At 38.6% G+C, this 20,472-nt stretch overlaps 1 protein-coding gene across 1 annotated transcript in view; it reads right to left on the reverse strand.

The window, feature by feature from the left end:
* Positions 1-20,472, reverse strand: part of LOC114651996 (protein WWC2-like) — a 350,362-nt gene that overhangs the window by 15,949 nt on the left and 313,941 nt on the right. The window contains exons 18-21 of the mRNA XM_028802133.2: positions 10,187-10,373; positions 3,747-3,914; positions 2,766-2,858; positions 1,736-1,978 (exon numbers count right to left, since the gene is read on the reverse strand). Of these exons, the coding sequence (XP_028657966.1) occupies positions 1,736-1,978; positions 2,766-2,858; positions 3,747-3,914; positions 10,187-10,373 (691 nt within the window). The remainder of the gene's footprint in view (positions 1-1,735; positions 1,979-2,765; positions 2,859-3,746; positions 3,915-10,186; positions 10,374-20,472) is intronic.

A 20,472-nucleotide genomic window follows, 5' to 3' on the forward strand; every position in this document is an offset into this window, starting at 1 on the left:
GATTACAGTTTTGCCTACTGAAATTTTAAAAAGCATTTTACTAAATTATCATGTAAAAGTTCACTCATCAAACCATAAGAGGTAGGGATTACGGGTGCAGTTTGTAAATGGGTGCTGAATTTGCTGAAGTATAGAAAATTAATTATCATGAGGTATTTTTTTCTGAATTAGGTAATCAGTGGTTACTATAAAAAATCTGAAAAAAATGAATTATTAACACATGGCAAACATATTCACATTCATTTGGACATTGTCCATATGTACCCAGGTATTTTTTTTTAATGTAGCTTTTTGTATGCGTTTTAGCCTTTTGTCCACACACAAACTGCGTTTTAGATCCCTGAAAACTGACCTTTTGAAAAACTGCATCCAGGATGAAGATGTTAAGAAACTCCGTCTTCCCTGTTTACATGTAGACAGGGAGAACTGTATTTTTGGCTTGTAACGTCAGAATGCGTACCGGTATCTTCTTTGATTGACGTCAGTGTGTGCGCCATTATCTGTTTTGTTTATATGTGGCAATTTTGTGCAATTGCGGTTGTAGCTAAAATAGTGCTGGTGTTAACTTTGTTAAAGGGACTTTTTTCAAGTTTATATTTAAACGTACAATTACTTTATTACTATATTGAACAACAAAGGTGTCAGAATGTGCAAACGGAGGTCACTGCTACATCAAACACTCCGAAGACACAGACCTCTGGTTGGTTGATAACTTTGAGAACAAAGTGGATGTTGCTGAAGCGAATTTTCATTTGTTTAAGATATCACTGCTGTCTTTGAGTGAGCTGGTTCGCCCACACATTGAAGGAAAGACAACTGTAATGAGATTACCTGTCAGTGTTGTCAAAAATGTTGCCTGCACACTCTACTATTTAGCAGAAGAGGGGAGACTGCGTAAGACGGCAAATGCCTTTGGGTTGTCAAGACAGATGGTTTCTAAGATAGTAAGGCAGATGTGTGAAACAGTTACAGTCCACTTGGACACCGTGCATACTGTATACAAATACCCAGGTCCAAAGTAGACCAAGGGTTTCACCGGGACTGTCCAGGGCTTTTCCTGCCTTGGGCTTGTTGCTGTTAAGATGGACACCAGATTCCTGCAATTCTAACCAGGAACAACAGGGTTTAGAAAATGTTTCAAAATAACTTTTTCTTCATAAGTGGTTTCCAAAAAGTGCAGGATGAGAGTAAATATGTGAGGTGATTTAGTCTACTCTAAACTAAGTATTTCTCAAAAAAGATGTAGGGGCTTTTAATCATTTAATAGAAAATTACCTTTATTTTTTTAGTTATTCTGTCTACAGTTTTCATTTAAATTCAATTAAATTTTTTAATGTGAATATATGCTAAAGATGCATATAATTTACTTTAGTATTATATGAATGAACCAATAAATTAAAAATAAATATTGACATTACATAGAATACAACAATGAATTTAAACATCAGTATACACAGATCTACTACACAGGGCAGAGTATGTACTGCTAAAAATTCCCAGGGGTTCAGATGTGAACACACTATTGACTACAATATGGCTCTCTTGAAAGTAACACCCTATTGGCAGAACAATTACCCCATGATGTTACAAGATCAATATAATCCCTTGATACAAAGAAACACTTGAAGCTGGTTCAGTTGTTTTTCTTTATTACCTTATTACTCAATACAACCTGCTTGAAAAGTAATTGTCTTGGAGAGGAAAATCAGTACAATGAGTTACACAGATAAAATACCTGCTTCTCAGCTTGCTTTAGAAGCTTCTGAAACCGCTCGTCCTCCAGTATGCACTGTGATAGCTCAGTTTCGCCCTTAGCTTTTATCTCCTCAAGCCTCCTCTTCAGCTCCCTTAGTGCCTGCAGTTCATCATCCAAGCGGCTCTGTCGAGTGCGAGATGCCTGGAGGTCCAGCTCCAGGTCCAAAGAGGTGCGTGTTGGATGGTCCTGTGTTACCCGTCTCACCATTGGTTGGCAGATTGTCTACAGTTAAACAGGATAAATGTATTTAATTCTTTCTTCAAGCATAATCAGACTGAAGTCACATACATGTGTTTGGAAAAAAGAAAATGTTATTCAGTAGAACTTTACTCAGAATAACCTGCATGGGTCATTACAGAATTATTCACATGGATCACTGCATCATCTTTTCATAAGAAAATTGTTCAAATTATGTCTACTACTGTACTGAAAGTTTGGAAATGTTACCTTAGGAAAACTGTAAAGATAATAGTGAAGTTTCAGTAAAATTAAATAGGTCTAGTGAATCATTAGGGGGTTAAAGTAACTGGTACAAATTCTTAACAAAATGTAATCGATACAATTATAAATCTTCATATACTTATAGTCTGTAGTAGTAAAGAGGAGCTGTTGTTATTGGAAAACAAAAGCTTTATATTTTAGTCTATGCATTACTTTAAGGGAGCCTAACGGTTTGTTTAGGTATAATCCCCTTGACAAAATGCTGAAGTTTGCCTATGTATAAAGTATACAGTACTTAACATAGATAAATTGTGCATTAGTTAACCATTGTCACTGCTTGTCAATACTTTAAGCTTGTCAATACTTAAAGGAGTACCAGTTTTCAATTAATACACACCACCAGCACTACTTCAGAATACTTCTTACTAATGAAATAAAGGCTAAAACTCAACTATTCTTATGCACTTGAGTCACTGTGGTAACTTCCACCCTGACAGAATTTGTTTTACCTTGATTTACCTCCCCAACTGTTGTGAAGTTTACATGGAAGACAAGCCAGGATATTTACCCGTTTTACCCTCAGACTTCGCCTTTCTGTTGCATTTCGCACAAAAGGAGATTTTTTTGCCAGTGTTGAGCTGTCACTATCACTGCGATTCAACTGTCAAAAGAAAGAAAAATGAGTGAGTAGTCTTTGACAAATACATATAGGATGATTATTTTCTTTAGCCTAAACCACATTTTTGGTTGTCTTAATTTTAAACATGTTTTAAACATTTTAACATTGCAATTTTGTTTGTTTCCATAATTTAATTTAAAATGAAAATTTTAATGATGTCAGACCACATTATATTTAACTGTCATAATACTTTCTAATTTCCAAAAAAAGCTTCACTTTTGATATTTACCTACAAGAAAACAGAATCTGAAACAGCATTCATAAAAGACAGAAAATTCCAAATGAAAAACAAAGGCAACCTCTGTCTGACAGCATTATACTGTCAAAAGGAAGGGCAATTTTCATATTTTAGTGTACTCTGACCTAAAGGCATTCGAAAACTGGGAGTGAAATCATGCTGAACACACCATTTTAACACGTCTTTCTTTAAAACAATGCAGTGTTCTTTTGACAGCAACAAATACCCCCTACTGAGATCTGCACTTTATTTTGTTATTGATGGGTAAATTAGCTGCTCCAGATTTTAAAATAGCTGACTGTTGGAAGTGCAGACTTCATTCTCTTAAAGCTGATTCTAAGCAATCAATGAAGCCAACAAATGGCAAAAAATAAAAATAAAATCAGTATACAAACTGACGAATCTTCAAAAAAAAAACTGCTTAACATGTCTGACAAGATGGAATCCTTTCAAAAGATGAAAATATTTATACTGCAATCCATCACACAGTTTAGAAGATCAATAAAGCAAAGGAAAATATGAAAGTAAATGAACTGGAAGACATAGCGTTACTTGTCTGTCAACTGGTCAAGGAGGCATAAAAAACAACAAGCAACACAAACAATCCTTCAGAGAAATTCAGCCTCACTCACCCTGCAAATATACTGACTTCTCTCCCCCGGAGAAAAGGTTTGTGATCTCACTATCATGCTGTTCCTCACAAATGATCTCTGTCTGGAATTGAGGTTGCTTCTATCTTTTGGCCTAACTGCCACATTTTCCTGAAGAGTATCCTCCTCCGTGTTGGTCTCCTTGTCAACCTACACAAAAAAAGTTATACATTTTTAACTGGTTTGGCAAAAAAAGAGTGTAGAACTTAAAAACACCTAATTTCAATTCAAGAAAACAAATTTATTAACTTGTTTACAAATAACAAATTAAACTCTCATACAAGCAAAACAGTTTATTCATATATGACATACAGTACATAACATGACATTCTAAAACCCTGCTTAATATAATTCAGTCTCAAAAGGGGCCAGAGCCTATTCCACCATTAGTGGGTACAAGGCAGGAACCAACCAAATCCATCGCTGGGCTATATGAGATACAGTTATGAATAAGTCAAACCTACAGTAACTTTCTACACAACAAAGACAACAAATATTACATTATCAAGGGTTTTAGGTTATTGGCGGGCATATTTAAAATCATTTACAAATGCACAACTTTGGACATCTATTTTCAATAAAATACATAATATCGCTTAGAAGAACATTTTCATTATGTGCTGGCTGAAAGATCATCAGACTTTCAGTGTGGGTTCTGTTAGGTAACTAAGAAGATGCAAAAGCAGAAGCAGGTCTACATTATGTTTTGTGAAAAACACTTTCCAAGAAGAATGATGAATAATGCACCCAATTCCACCAGGATTGGCTCAAGCCCCTACAGCCCTGAACAGTTAAATTGGTTTGATAATGGGTATAGGGATAGTTAATTATGAGGTTGTTGAATAATGCATGCTCATTAATGTTATAAGAGTCACACATAGTCTGTAAGTGTGTGTGGCTTAGCCTTGCCTCAAGTCATCACCCATGATTATGGTGATTTCAGTACAAAGAGAAACCGAGCTTTCCAGCAAACTCTACCACAATTGGTGAGTACACTAGATAGAGTCAGACTGCCTATCATGGGGTGTCACCATGATCTCCTCACTTACACGCCAGCCTCGGGGCATGTTCCTTACGGCCACTTAGCGAGTGAACAAGAGAACTACTTAATGGATTTAGATTGGGTTTTAGATCAGACAGACGTGATGAAACATTAAATGTATAACAAACATACAGTAATACTGCTCAATGAACAATGCTGCATAGAATATTGTTTGTATGGTCATTTTTCACCATGAATGCCAAAGAAAAGAAAACATTATTATGAAACACCTGTTCTGTTTTGAAGGACTAGGCAAGATGTATAATAAAAGTTTAGTTAGTCATTTAAAAGGCATCATAGAGACAAGTATGCTGTCTATGTCACAGATAAATAGGAAAAAAACTGCAATGTCAGCATGACAGAATGCTACTTGGTTGTCAGTTGAGCTAATATTTGAGTATGTTAATGCATTCAATTACGACTGTCTAAAAGCAAAATTCAGTATCCTAATATTTATATCTGCAGTACAGCTTGTTTTCATTTAAAATGTATTAACAAGAAAAGGGTTAAAAGTGTATGTTACTTGTATTGGATGTGCAAATTAATCAAAAATATTTTAAGAAGAAAATGTTTACCTCATTTAACTAGTTTGTGCTTATATATTACAATTTATATAGAAACACAGATGCAGATGGAGGGCAAATTTCTAAAAATATGCTACCAGTATCGGTATTAGTAGATGTGACAGAGAAAAGTAAACTATCACTATCGGTCCAAAATTTCCATGTCAGTGCATCTCTAGATGGTAGTTTATCAGTAAGCAGGCATTTCATGCTTAAGTTAAACTGACTGACTACTTGCCCAAGTAAAAATCCCTGTGTATGGCTAGATTTTGCATATAAAGATAGCTTAGCTCAGTTGTTAAAACAGCATTAAGTCTTTTGTTTCTCTGGCAAAAACAGAAGACAGAGGTTTTCCTTAGTGATAAATTTTACTCAGTAAGATGATTTATGCTGAATGGTGTATCCATAATCTTGGATGATGCCTGGATTCACAGCCCCATTATGATTTAAGACTGAACTGCACGTGCGCCAGATTGACTATAATCTTTGCAATGTAGCCAGGCTCTTTAGATATTTTAAATTTTGGGCAGCAGCACTTATGAATGCACAAGGGAGAGCAAGGTAATCCAACAGATTTTATCAGTGCAAGAATAATCAGGCAAGCACCATTTATTTTTTGTAACATAGTACAGAAGTAGACTATTTAAAAAAAACAGATGAGCCACTCACATGACTGCAAAGATGCAGAATGTCATGATAATAATAATAATAATATTTCTTTATGATGATCTAAGAGAATAAATAAATGCTGCTCAGTCCATGACAGCGCAGATGTGAAAAAAACAACTTGTAAAAAATACACAGATGAATTAAATAAATAATTTGATTTCAGTATACCAAAATGTAAAAAATTTATTTACACAGAAGAGTACCTGGTGCTTGACTTTACAATCTGATCCTTCTGGAGTTGACCACATTATGGATTAATGGACACAGACTGAGTACATTTGTAACTCGGAGTTGGCTGCCTCCACAGTTAGATCTTCTATGTGCAAGGACTTGTGATGCAGGCACTCCCAGGATAGTTTGTGGTGGTATGGTGGTTTTGTGTGGCCATTTGTTCCTGGTGTTGGAATCGAACTAGGTGCAGGGGTGGGTGAGGGGAATCATGCAGGTCTATTTCACATCTGTTATACTGTATATATTTCTCTTCTGGTTCATCCTGCTTCCACTTCAAAACCGGTTCCGCCCACACGCAGCCGATACGGCATTTCTCGATTCCTATTTGTCCTCTTCCAAACCCTTCCCCATGCTGCCTTTGGCTCCTCTTCAAAACTGGTCCAGCCCACGCGCAGCCGACACGGCATTTCTCGATTCCTATTCGTCCTCCTCCAAACCCTTCCCCACATTCTTCCAGTGTGATTCCTGCAGCAAAACTTTTCAAATGCGAACCTCACTTGCTAAACACAAGAAAAGGCATTCTTCCCAACAACTATATGAGTGCCAGAAATGCAATAAGAAGTTCACTACACAGGATTGTCTGACTAAACACAACAAAACTCATTCACAACTCTTGCAATGTGACATTTGCAAAGCAATGTTTCCAAACCAATGCAGTCTCAGCAGACATACACACAATCCTCTTCCCATTACCACAGGTACTTCTTCACCTAATTCCTGTCTTCCCATCCAAGAGTACAACATTGGGACGCCAGACCAGATCCCAGACCTGATATTGTAGTACGAGTAGATCTTTCAACTCATTATCTGTCGTCTCCACCAAAACACCTATTCACCACTGCGTCTTTCAAGAAGTTTATTTCTTCTTGATTTCTGAACTCCTTTCTCACCGTTTTCCATTCCTATTCATACACCCGCCATATGCTACGGCGGGCTTCGGCTAGTATTCATTATTACACATTTTCAAATATTGACTTATTTGTGACTTTGTTAAATAAAATAAACAATTGATCATAAAAAAATTACAACGAAGCATGACTATTATTAAGTTATGTTCCAGGAAAACAAATTTCATCCCATCCCATTCCCAGTGAAGGCAGGACCTCTGCGTTTTTTCCTAGTTTATTCTGGAATTCATTAGGGGTGTATTCTTGCTTCTACTTTGTTCAGTGCTTGCAGGAACTGAGTGTTGGGCAGGGTCGTGGGTTCCAGCAGCTGTGGGGCATCTGTTGTTGAAGAAAGATTCACTGATCGTGACTGTGCCGATGACGCAATGATCTTCGTGGAGTCAATGCAGGCTCTAATTGGGGCTCTCAAGAGACTGAGTATCTGGGCTTGCAAGTGTCCTGGATAAAAACCATGATACAGGCCTTTAATGACCTCTTGGGCACAGCCATCGGCAGTGTGTCTGTCTGCGGAGAGAATGTCAACTTTGTTGAGAGGTTCACTTACCTCGGCAGCGACATTCATGTCTCTGGTGACTCTTCCTATGACGTTTGTTGACGGATTGGGAGAGTATGGGGGGCTATGAGGTTGCTGGAAACGAGTGTGTGGCACTCTTGATATCTTTGCAAAAGTCCAAGTCTTTAGAGTCCTAGTGCTTCTGTTTTGTATATGGTTACGAGACATGAACGCTATCCAGTGACCTGCGATGAAGATTGGACTCCTTCAGTACTCAGTCTCTGTTCATGGACTCCCAAATGAGTCACATTACCTGAATTATAAGGGAGCATCAGTTACGGAACTACGGTCATGTGCCACTATTCCCCAAGAGTGATCTGGCTCACAGGATCCTCATTGTTGAGGACCCAAGTGGCTGGACCAGGCCAAAGTGATGTCCACGTAACACCTGGCTGCAGCAGACAGATGGTAATTTTCGGTTGGGTGGGACTGGACTATGTGTCTGACTAGGGGATACCAACCAGGATCACATGGTGGTATAGCAATGCGCTGTACCAGTGCATGCTCCCCAACCAGACCTGACTTGACTATTATCAAATCCACTTAATTCAATTTAGGACTGTAAGGGGTTGGTAGCACTGGTAAGTAAACATCCCTGGATAGAGAGCCAAGTCCATTATAGGGCCCACTTGGGTATACAGCCACGCACACACAGGACCAATTTGGAATTGTTAATCCAGCTATCACACATATCATCAGGGATGAGGTAGAAAAACCAGATATCCAATTAAAATAATACATAATATACAATTATATATAATTTATAATAATTAAATTATATACAGTTAGGTCCATAAATATTTGGACAGAGACAACTTTTCTCTAATTTTGGTTCTATACATTACCACAATGAATTTTAAATGAAACAACTCAGATGCAGTTGAAGTGCAGACTTTCAGCTTTAATTCAGTGGGGTGAACAAAACGATTGCATAAAAATGTGAGGCAACAAAACATTTTTTTAACACAATCCCTTCATTTCAGGGGCTCAAAAGTAATTGGACAAATTAAATAACTGGAAATAAAATGTTCATTTCTAATACTTGGTTGAAAACCCTTTGCTGGCAATGACAGCCTGAAGTCTTAAACTCATGGACATCACCAGATGCTGGGTTTCCTCTTTTTTAATGCTCTGCCAGGCCTTTACTTCAGCGGCTTTCAGTTGCTTTTTGTTTGTGGGCCTTTCTGTCTGAAGTTTAGTCTTCAACAAGTGAAATGCATGCTCAATTGGGTTAAGATCAGGTGACTGACTTGGCCATTCAAGAATTTTCTACTTCTTTGCTTTAATAAACTCCTGGGTTGTTTTGGCTGTATGTTTTGGGTCATTGTCCATCTGTATCATGAACCGCCACCAAAACAATTTGAATGCATTTAGCTGGATTTGAGCAGACAGTATGTCTCTGAACACCTCAGAATTCATTCGGCTGCTTCTGTCCTGTGTCACATCATCAATAAACACTAGTGTCCCAGTACCACTGGCAGCCATGCATGCCCAAGCCATCACACTGCTTCCACCGTGTTTTACAGACGATGTGGTATGCTTTGGATAATGAGCTGTTCCACACCTTCTCCATACTTTTTTCTTGCCATCATTCTGATAGAGGTTGATCTTGGTTTCATCTGTCCAAAGAATGTTTTTCCAGAACTGTGCTGGCTTTTTTAGATGTTCTTTAGCAAAGTCCAATCTAGCCTTTCTATTCTTGAGGCTTATGAGTGGCTTGCACCTTGCAGTGCACCCTCTGTATTTACTTTCATGCAGTCTTCTCTTTATGGTAGACTTGGATATCGATACGCCTACCCCCTGGAGAGTGTTGTTCACTTGATTGGTTGTTGTGAAGGGGTTTCTCTTCACCATGGAAATGATTCTGCGATCATCCACAACTGTTGTCTTCCGTCGACGTCCAGGTCTTTTTGCCTTGCTGAGTTCACCAGTGCTTGCTTTCTTTCTCAGGATGTACCAAACTGTAGATTTTGCTACTCGTAATAGTGTAGCAATTTCTCGGATGGGCTTTTTCTGTTTTCGCAGCTTAAGGATGGCTTCTTTCACCTGCATGAAGAGCTCCTTTGACCGCATGTTGTCTGTTCACAGCAAAATCTTGCACATGCAAGCACCACACCTCAAATCAACTCCAGGCCTTTTATCTGCTTCATTGATAATGACATAACAATGGACTTGCCAACACCTGCCCATGAAATAGCCTTTGAGTCAATTGTCCAATTACTTTTGAGCCCCTGAAATGAAGGGATTGTGTTAAAAATGCTTTAGTTGCCTCACATTTTTATGCAATAGTTTTGTTCACCCCTCTGAATTAAAGCTGAAAGTCTGCACTTCAACTGCATCTGAGTTGTTTCATTTAAAATTCATTGTGGTAATGTACAGAACCAAAATTAGAAAAAAGTTGTCTCTGTCCAAATATTTATGGACCTAACTGTATCAAACACTAAAGAAATATTTACCAGTAATGGCACATTAGCTGCTGGGTTGCTATTTAAGATTGCACTTTCACCAATATCTATCTCGTCTTCTTGGTGCAGGCAGTTATCATCAGACAGTTCTCCATCCTCTACTAAGTTCACCAGAATATCCTCTTCCTCATCTTCTTTCTGTGACAATTCCCCTGCACTTTCTTCCACAATTTCCAACCTGCAAACCAACAAAAACAGGAAATCAGAGAAGATGACAGACTTCTTCAGTGAACTCTTACTACATAACATTAGCAGACGTTAATCTCTCCACATCTCTGCATATTTGTAAAATTCATTGAATGACAGATAACCCTGGAATTAGTGAACTATCATTGTACATTACCCTTCTGAACAAACAAAATCAAAATGTCCTCTTTCCATTTTGTGCTGTTTTTTTTATAATTCACTATTTTGTTCTGTGTGCTTCAGTCTAAATGCAGGTTCCACATTTATACAAATTAAAACAAAGAGAAGCACAACAGCAGTAATCACAATACACAGTAAGATCTCACAAAACCTGTTACATTAATAGTAACTCCTTAAAATAATGTTAAAATTAAACAACATATAACAGGATATCTGCGGTGGGCTGGCTGGGATTGGCTCCAGCAGACCCCCGTGACCCTATAGTTAGGATATAGCGGGTTGGATAATGGATGGATGGATAACAAGATATATAATAAAGACAAAAAGCTAAAATATGTATAAGAAAAATTAAAATGTTCTTTCTGTAACTGAAAACATTTTAATAATTATCACAGCTATATGAAATGACATTTAAAACCTTTCTTTTATAGCAAATACCAAGTTTATTTTTATCTATTGTAAATGCAATCAAAATCAAAATAAACCCTGAAAACAATGAATCCTTGTAGATGATGAAAACAAAGCACACTCATATATCGAAGGTAACAAAACAACTGTTAGATCAGGATGGTAAAATGACTCCATTCTAAGACTTATTTATTAGAAAAGCAGCTGTGTAAAAGCACAGGCAATGAGCCTTTTGAAAGATTACGTGATATTTTCTAATATTCTATTGGATTAAAGTCCTTTCATATTGATTGATGACCAACCACACAATCAATCACTGACCGGGAAAGGGACAGACTTTCGCCCTAATATTTTTTTTAACAAATCTACATCTCAGGCTGGCCATACAAAAATAATATTTAGTGCATTTGAAGGCAGATCATGGGCACATAAGGCTGGAAACGTACAACAATAACGACACAGGAATTAGCCAATCAAAATCTGTTGTTAGTGACACAAACATTTAGTCATTTCAGATTTACCCAAGAAAATAATCAAGATATAGCACAAGGTAATGCCTTGCTGTACATTGTTCCATCACTTGGGCTCTCTGTTTTTGCATGCAGTTACATTTATGTGTGACAATATTTGGATATTCAAAGGTTTAGGGATATGTGGAAAAGACACTTAGCTCTACATATCAGCAATATCGAGAGGTGTTGCACAAGACTCTTTTGAAGCTGTAAAACCTATACTCAGGGAGTCTCCTGGGGAAGCATCTTGAACTAAAAAGAAGCACAATGCCTGAAGAAACTTATAAGAAAAGACTGCTCCATCACAGGGCGAACCTTGGACACACTGGAAGATGTTGTGGAAAAGGACGATAGTGGCAAAATTGGAAGCCATCATGAAAAATCCCCTCCAGGAGGCACTCTCTTGGAGCACTTTTAGCTACAAACTAATTCCATCATGGTGTGCTAAGAGACACCTCAGGGGGTCTTTTCTGTTCACTACTATCAGGCAATTCAATGCTTTCTCCCAATATACTTGTTTACTTCATTTTGAAATATCTGCACAATATGCATGCATTTATTTATTGATTGACTAATTGGCTGTATTATTAGTTCTGAGAGTCTGTATCATTGTTTATTATGTTTCTACTGCTGTATGCATCTGAATTTCCCCATGGGATTAATAAAATTGATCTAATCTAATCTAATCTAATCTGAATCGCTATTTGCCTTGTGATAGATTATACATTCATTTATTTTATAAGATAAACTAAAGGAGAGCATGATATCCAAGTAATGACTGCTGTTGCCTCACAGCCTAAAAATCCTGGGTTCAACTTTTGGGCTAGACATTGTCTGTGTTGAGTTCACACATTTGACCTTTTTCTGTATTGTTGTTCTTTATGCATTCTTATTCCGCTAACCATGTGCATGTCAGTGTTACAATATTAACTATGAAGTGGCCCACTATGAGTGAGTGTGCTTTGTGTTTGTTTGTCACCCTCTCCAGGGTTGTTTCCTGACTTACAATTTGTGTTACCACGACAGGCACTGGCTCCAAAAAACCCTGAACTAGACAAGTGGGTTCGAACATGGATGAATGGATGATATATGAAAAAAGAAAATAAATTAATATAAACCTCATATATTCTTCCAAGTGAATTTCATATTCCTGGGTAAACTAAAATATTGCTCAAGACATATGACTTGTCTGAGCTAATATCTGGATTATATCAGCACAAGCTCCAAACCAGCCGTCTGGGACTCTGGCATTCTGATTATTTAACCAGCCTGGTCACGTTCCAGAAGCAAGAGCACTGTAACAAATGCAACTTTGTGTCTATGGGTAAACAACACAACCTAAGTTGTGATGGAAATTTGAATGATTCCTCATGAGCAAGTTTATATTAATCAACTCTCTGTCTGGGCTAGTTAGATCCCATCCACCTGAGAGACCCTCTTAGTTGATATTCTTGGTTGGAGAAGCTCAGGAAGTTTTCTTAATAAGAAATTAAGGATGCTGCAGTGAGACAGTGCATAACTGGAACTTTAAAAGGGAGTTATTAAAACTGATAATGTCCCACTTGCCATGAACAGAGCAATGCTGCATGTTGCATACTTGATGAGAATAATGCCTGTGGTAGAAATCAACATCTTAATTAAAGAAAGAAACGTATCCTCTAACAGGGCAAATCAATAATCAGGCAGGAGAAAAGGTTGTCCATCTGTGTCATTTATTACTCTTCAGGTAATGCTTGAAAAGGGAGCATTCTTCTACAGCATGATCAGAATGATCAAATAGTCTTCTTTTTCTTCTTGTTTTACTGGCAGTTGGCAAACAACAGTTACTATAGTCTCTCACTCATCTTGGTACCCTTTAAACATTGTAATGCACACCGATATCATGCATCCCCTGATTTAATCTACATAATATCTTCCAAAATAAGATTCACTTTCAGTTCCCTGAGGTTTTCTACCAAAATTTCTCAATTCTTGTCATACTTCCAACATTGTAACATCACATGTTCTACTGTTTCTATCTTTCTTCAATATTCACATAAGTCAGTATGATGTTACCTTATACTATAAAGTGGACTGTTTAGACCAGTGTGTCCAAATCTAAGTCTTGTTATCAATTGTTCATCATTTCTATTTCTCCCTGTACATCTAATTTATCCCACTTTCCACTGAACTCTGTAATACCATCGTCCCTTCCTTTCTTCCTCCCATTGTTTTTGCCACTTTTCCTTTACCATTTGTTTAACAATACTTACCACTTATGTACATGTACATTCCAGGTAACGTTTTCATCAAACCATAAGCCTAAAAATGTGAAGTTCCCCACTGTCTTGAATACCTCATTATACAACTTTAGTTTTACACATTACTAATTCTTTTTCTTGTAAATACCACCACTTTTGTTTTTTCCACTTTGAAACCCCATTTGTAAGATCACACTCTTCCACCTATACAACAGCCTCCTACATTTTCCTAATAACAAATTCAATATTTCACCCCCTCCTCCAAATTGCCCCGTCATATGCAAAAAGGGATAATCTCATTCTATTTTCTATTTCCATAAATACATCATTTATCATTATTGAAAACAATAGTGGACTTACGACACTTCCTTGAGGAATACCATTTTCAACAGCAAATTTTGCAGAGTACTTATTTTCTTTTTTAACTTGTTTTTGTCTTCCATGCAAAAAATCCTTGATTCATCTAAACATCCAACCTTTTATATGTAATTTACAGAGTATGATTAACAACCCTTCCCTCCACATCATATCATAAGATTTCTCTATATCAAAGAAAGCAGCCACTACACTTTCCTTATTAACCTATGCTGTCCTAATGTCATGTCCCAAATACTGTATGATGCTAAATCCATTATTTCTGCCTCTCCTAAATCCATGTTGATATATGGATGAATAACCTTCCTTTTAAATATAACATGTTAACCTTTCTTTCATTAAATCATTCTTTCAATTATTTTACATATGTTGGATGTAAAAGTAATTGGTCGATAGTTTCCTGGATTTGTACAGTCTCTTCCTGGTTTTCCTGTTGGCACTACAATTCAATGAAAGGACTAGATGTTACAATCCCTGATATTTGCATCGCTTCTAATGGGGGGAAATATTGAGGGATGGCTGCTATGAAGAATGGCAACCAAGAGGCTTTACCAGCAGCACACATCGTCAGTTGTGTGCCTCAACTTCACAGGGTGTTTTGGCCTTTTATCACAAGACACCCTCTGTTGAGGCAGGCCCACCACAGGTTGATCAAGCCTGGGTGTGTGTCTAGCGGTTAGGTAATCACCTTAGCTGCCCAAGTGATGTCATCCCTCTTCAGCCATAGCCAGTGACTGGTCCTCTCAGCAGTGTTAGCCAGTTCTCTGATAGCCTGTCGATGGGCGTGTCCCCTAACTCCAACCTCTCTAAGCAGCTTCACTGTTGTACTGGCAACAAAGCCCCTACACCCTATCTCCACCGGGCGCACCTTGATCTTCCAGCCTCTGTCCTCCGCCTCAGCGGCTAAGTTGTCATACCGCAGCTTCTTACGTTCAAAGGCTTCCTCAATGGCATCCTCCCACAGTACCGTCAGCTCGATGACGTAAGCAAGTTTTTGGAAGTTAGACCAAAGGACAAGGTCTGGTTGCAGAGTAGTTGTTACGATCTCTGTAGGGAAGATGAGCCTCTGACCAAAGTCAACTTGCATCTGCCAATCCCTGGCTACCTTCAGCGGTACCAGATCCGGGGTTGAATGGGTAGTCCTCTGCTTGTCCCCCTCCCGGACAAATGCTGTTGGGTCCTGGCGCACCTCCTGGTTGGTGAAAGGTTGGGCGTTGATGGATTCCCTTTTGCACTCAACTTTCTCAGCTAGACACCTGAGGACCTGGTTGTGTCTCCATGTGTATCTGCCTTGAGTGAGGCTAGTCCTACAACCAACCAGGATGTGCTTAAGAGTTGCTGGGACTGTACACAGGGGGCAAGATGGGTCCTTTCCAAACCACAGCTGCAGATTTGTGGGGGAAGGCAGCACATCATATGTGGCTCGGATGATGAAGCTCAGCCTGTTGGACTCCATTCCCCAGAGTTCCCTCCATGTGAGTTTCCTCTTTTCAACACACTCCCACTTTTTCCAGCGGCTCTGCTTGGTCTGTGCTACAGCTCTGGCACGCTTGGCTGCTTCCTCTGTCGACGCACCTCCTCCACCACCATGTTTCAACATTCGGTTGCAGATGCCTGTTCCCAGAGAGGTGTTACCACTCCAAAACCAAAGCCTCCTCTGCCCTGTTGGATGTGACCCACCATGTCACGATGGAGAAGAGCAGATTTGGCCTGTAGCACAGCTGTGACTGGGGTCCACTTCCTCCCTGTTTCTAGGGTAGGAGCAGTGCCTCTCACTATAGGATCCCGGGAGTCTGTGAGTGACATGTCCAGCCTCACCTTTGCACATTTGAACTCCTCAACCAGGCTAGGGATGGGCAGTGACAGAATTCCGTCGCTGTAGAGTCCAACGCTGCTGAAGCATTTTGGAAGTCCAAGCCACTTCCTCACATAAGAACTCACTAGCCTCTCCAGTCGATTGGCATGATTAAGCGAAACTTCGTACATTGTCAACTGCCACAATAGTCTGGGTAATAACCCAAACTGAAAGCACCAGAGCTTCAATTTCCCTGGGAGTGCGGTGTTGTTAATCTGCCTAAGGCCATTAGCCATGTCATGCTGTAGTTGTTCACATGGCCAGGTGTCATTGAGGTCTGCATTATACCACCGCCCAAGACTCTTGATGGGCTTCTCTAAGACTGTTGGAATAGGTTCTCCGCTAATATAGAACCGCTCAGCTGTCAGTTTTCCTTTTATGATGGAGATGCTGTGAGATTTACTTGGCTTAAACTCCATTCTTTCCCACTGGATGTTTTCCTGGAGCTTCTGCAGCAATCGCCTAGTACATGGCTTTGTTGTTGTAATGATGGTCATGTTGTCCATGTAGGCTCTGATGGGAGGAAGACGGAGACCACTCTTGAGTCTCTCACCTCTCACTACCCAACGAGATGCCCACATGACCATCTCCATTGCCATAATAAATACTAAAGGGGAAATCGTACAGCCTGCCATAACTCCAACTTCCAGGTGCTGCCAGACGGTGGTATTGTTCTCAACTGTTACACAAAACTGTAGATCCTGAAAGTAGCTCTTGACCAGCTCTGTAATGTAGGTTGGTACACTAAAATAGTTGAAAGCCATCCACAAGATCTCATGAGGGACCGACCCAAAGGCATTGGCCAGGTCTAAAAAGACCACATGAAGGTCCCTCCGTTCTTTATTAGCAGTTTGAATCTGGTGCCATATGACACTGGCATGCTCCAGACATCCCGAGAAACCCTGGATACCGGCCTTCTGTACTGATGTGTCAACATAGTCATTTCTCTGCAAGAAAGTTGATAGCCTTTTGGCCAAGACACTGAAGAAAATCTTTCTCTCTACATTCAACAGGCTGATCTGGCGAAACTGGCTGATGGATTATTTGCAACTTCTTAGTAACTTCCATTCTTCCCATATCCTATTGTACAGCTCAAGTAAAACCTTTTTAGAGGAATCACTTAGATGGCTTATGGCATTATGTCTTGCCTAATTCTGGTAATCAAATATTTTTCTTCTTCTTATTTTGTTTAATAGCAGTTGTGATGTAGAAAGGGGAAGGAAAAAAATACAAAACAACGCACTATAACTCAAAATATCTCTTTTTTCAAATTTAAAGCTCTCAAATAACCTTATAGTTTTTAAATAGATATGAGTCAATTTACACTCATCTCCATACCTTAATAATTGTTCTAATGTCAATTTACACATTCCCGTTGATTTAAAATGTTTGAACTCATTGTAATTAATATGCCACATCACCTAATTATACATGCTCTACTGTCTCTAACCGATTACACAATCTTCTCACTCCAGACTGATGTAACCCTGTCTTGAATTGTTTATAATTTAATTTAGTGCACCCAATCCTGAGGCCTGTTAATATACCGTTTTTACTTGTGTACCACGCACCCTCGTGTAAGACGCGCACTCTAATTTTTACAAAGAAAATCGCGTAATCGTAATCGCTACTATCCATGCTGTGTGACAACGCCAAACTGATTCAAAAACAAGAGCGAGAGAGAGACAGCGCGAGCGAGAGAGCCCAAGCAAAAGAAGTAAACATTACAGAAGAAGTAAGTAAACATTTACATTTCCTCGTGTATGATGCGCACATGATTTTCTAATGGTAATTTTCAGGAAAAAATGTGAGCGTGGTACATGTGTAAATACAGTAATTTCTTCTCTTCTTGTTTTGCACACTTTTCCCATGGACCCAACTCTGCTTTGTACTCTATACATATGCATTTCCTAAATATTAAATGCATAGGTTTGTAGCGGGGCTACATAGTTAGTGTTGTTAAATGTCAGTTCTAAGTGCGTCTTGTTTCCATTGTCCCGTTTGCTGTTTATGTGTGTGTATCAGGAAATGCCGTCCCCGTAAAGGGGGACGGATGATGGAAGAAGACCACAGCCTCTAACCTGGAAAACACCTGTTCTTAATTAATCAATTACAGCCGTCACATGGACTATTTAAGTAATCAGGAAAGAGAGAGAGGGAGGGAGAGAGAAGAGAGGAGAAGGGAGACCATTCGTTTTCAACCACGTATCAACTTACTTGCTGTTTTCCACATCGCGCCTTTATACCAGTTTGTTTTTCATTTTGCCGGACTGCTTTCATCCTTCATCTGCTGAGACCCCGGGGTCGATTCGCCATCCACCATACGCCGAGGAATCACGGTGAGGTTGTTCCATTTGCCAGGAAAATCAAACGACTCATTTACCACTAATTCAGTCATCTGTATTCAGGACAGTTTTTATAACCGGACTCAAGTTCATAATCATTCAGTATATCATTCATTTTTGTTATTCGTGTTGTGTGTTATATGTTACAGGGGCAAGGGAGGGTTTTGTTGTATTTATATATGGTGGTGTCTCATTGTTGATGTGGTGGAGGGATATTTATATTTATATATGTTTCTATTTTTGCATTTGTCTTGTGGTTTCATTTAATACATTTAATCAGTTTATTTTTTACATTATCTGCTTTTTGCGTACTTATATTTACACCGTCGATTGTGGCGGAAAAGTGTAATTTGTTTGAGGTACGGCTTGATAGTGAGATTCACCTCAGTAAATTATCCAGGCCACATGTCTTGGAGGTGTAGTTGCCGGCTGGGTAAGGGGTCGGCCGTTACAGGTTTATTTTATAAACAACTGAATTTACATAACAGTGACAAACATTTACTCTGGTTGGTTCATTGGTTTACACCCAAACGATCTATATAAAATAAGTCTATTTTGATACATTCTGGTTCATCTTAAACTCTTTGGGTTGAATCACCACCCTTGAAATTTCTCTGTATGTAACAACTGTCCAATCTTATTGAATACAGGTCATCTGATCTCTTAGCCATTGTTATGGTGTGCAAAATCTGCAGTTTTTTGTCTATATTTACATTATATTTTGCTCAAAACAAAACAAGATGAACTTAAATACAGGACACTTGCATGGGCAGTTTAACATCAAAGCATTATGTTTTCCTGAATTGTACATTTACACCGGCTGTTACAGACTCAGTTTTTATTGTATAATAGTGACAATAAGAGCAGCTCACTACTCAAGATGTTTACTTTGTGACACGGCAAGGCTCGAACCCGCAACCGCTTGATTATGAGTCAGCAGTTCTTACTGCTGTACTACCAAAGCAGTCATGACAACAAAGTACACTAACCCGATTTCTTTATCTTCAGTTACTGTATAGTCTTGAATAAAAGTGCAGTTATTCTGTTAAATTTGTACCTTTTGTGAAAGTGCTTATTTGATATTTGGACTTCAGTCTTCACACATTATACACTTCATGTCAAAATTTTGTTGTTAGTACTAAAACATGAAAAAAGTTTGTCTTTAAAGTATTGTTCAACATTTCTTGCATTTCCTGTTATTCCACACTTACATAGATCTTAGTAGACATGGAACACACATGAAATGCATGTGTTACAAATAACAATATATTATTTACCCTCTACAGCACCAGGTACCTGACTTCCAAATAAACAAGGCTTGAGCTGAGAGAGTTTTTTGTCCTTCCTGCAGCGGTGGGGGATAGGATAGCAGGCTACTTGTTGCTTGTGCTTATGAGAGTTGTGAATGGATTTAAGGTGGGCCGGGATTACAAGTTTTTTCGTAGGCTTTGGTAATTCTAGTGTTAATAAATATCATATTGCTTTTAACTTTCTATACTTTGTCTTCATATCTGGAGTGATTGAAGTAATAAGGTAAACTACTTAGAGCACCTGGAGCAATAAGGAGTGCCATATGATCCAAGCTACAAGGTTTATCGAGCTGAGGACGTAGAGCTCTGTCCAATAATGAAGAGTGTGCTAAAGTAAAACATTCACTGATTGATTAATGGCTTACAGCCAGGGATGTTGAGCGTTTGTATGTTTAAATATATTCTTTGAGACCAAAGGTAATATTTAGTTCTGAGATATATCTTATCACATTGTTTGTGCCTATGATAAATAAGTCTCTTGGAGTACTAGGGAAAGCGGACTGTGCATGTGTTATTCACACAGTACTTGCTAGGGTCTTTGTAAATGCGTATATCTATGTATGTGTGTGCTAATCTTAAGGTGCAACAGTAGACCAACCTGGTAACAAACCTGATGAGTACACTTATCCCTGAAGAAAATTAGGTAAAGTGTAAATTGAAGGAAATATCACCATAATACATTCATCCTTCAATACATTCTGTGTATTACATTTTTATTCTGTTGTTCACATGACCTTTATCTAGTTTCCCGAAATGTCTGAACTGGTTTCTGACATGTATTGCTATTACTTTAAGATGAATGCTATGTTACCCTAAAATTTGTTTTCCAAAAGCCACATCTATGTTTTAACTTAATAAGATCTCAA

Source organism: Erpetoichthys calabaricus, chromosome 5 (genome assembly GCF_900747795.2).
Source record: "Erpetoichthys calabaricus chromosome 5, fErpCal1.3, whole genome shotgun sequence".
Lineage (NCBI taxonomy): Eukaryota > Metazoa > Chordata > Cladistia > Polypteriformes > Polypteridae > Erpetoichthys > Erpetoichthys calabaricus.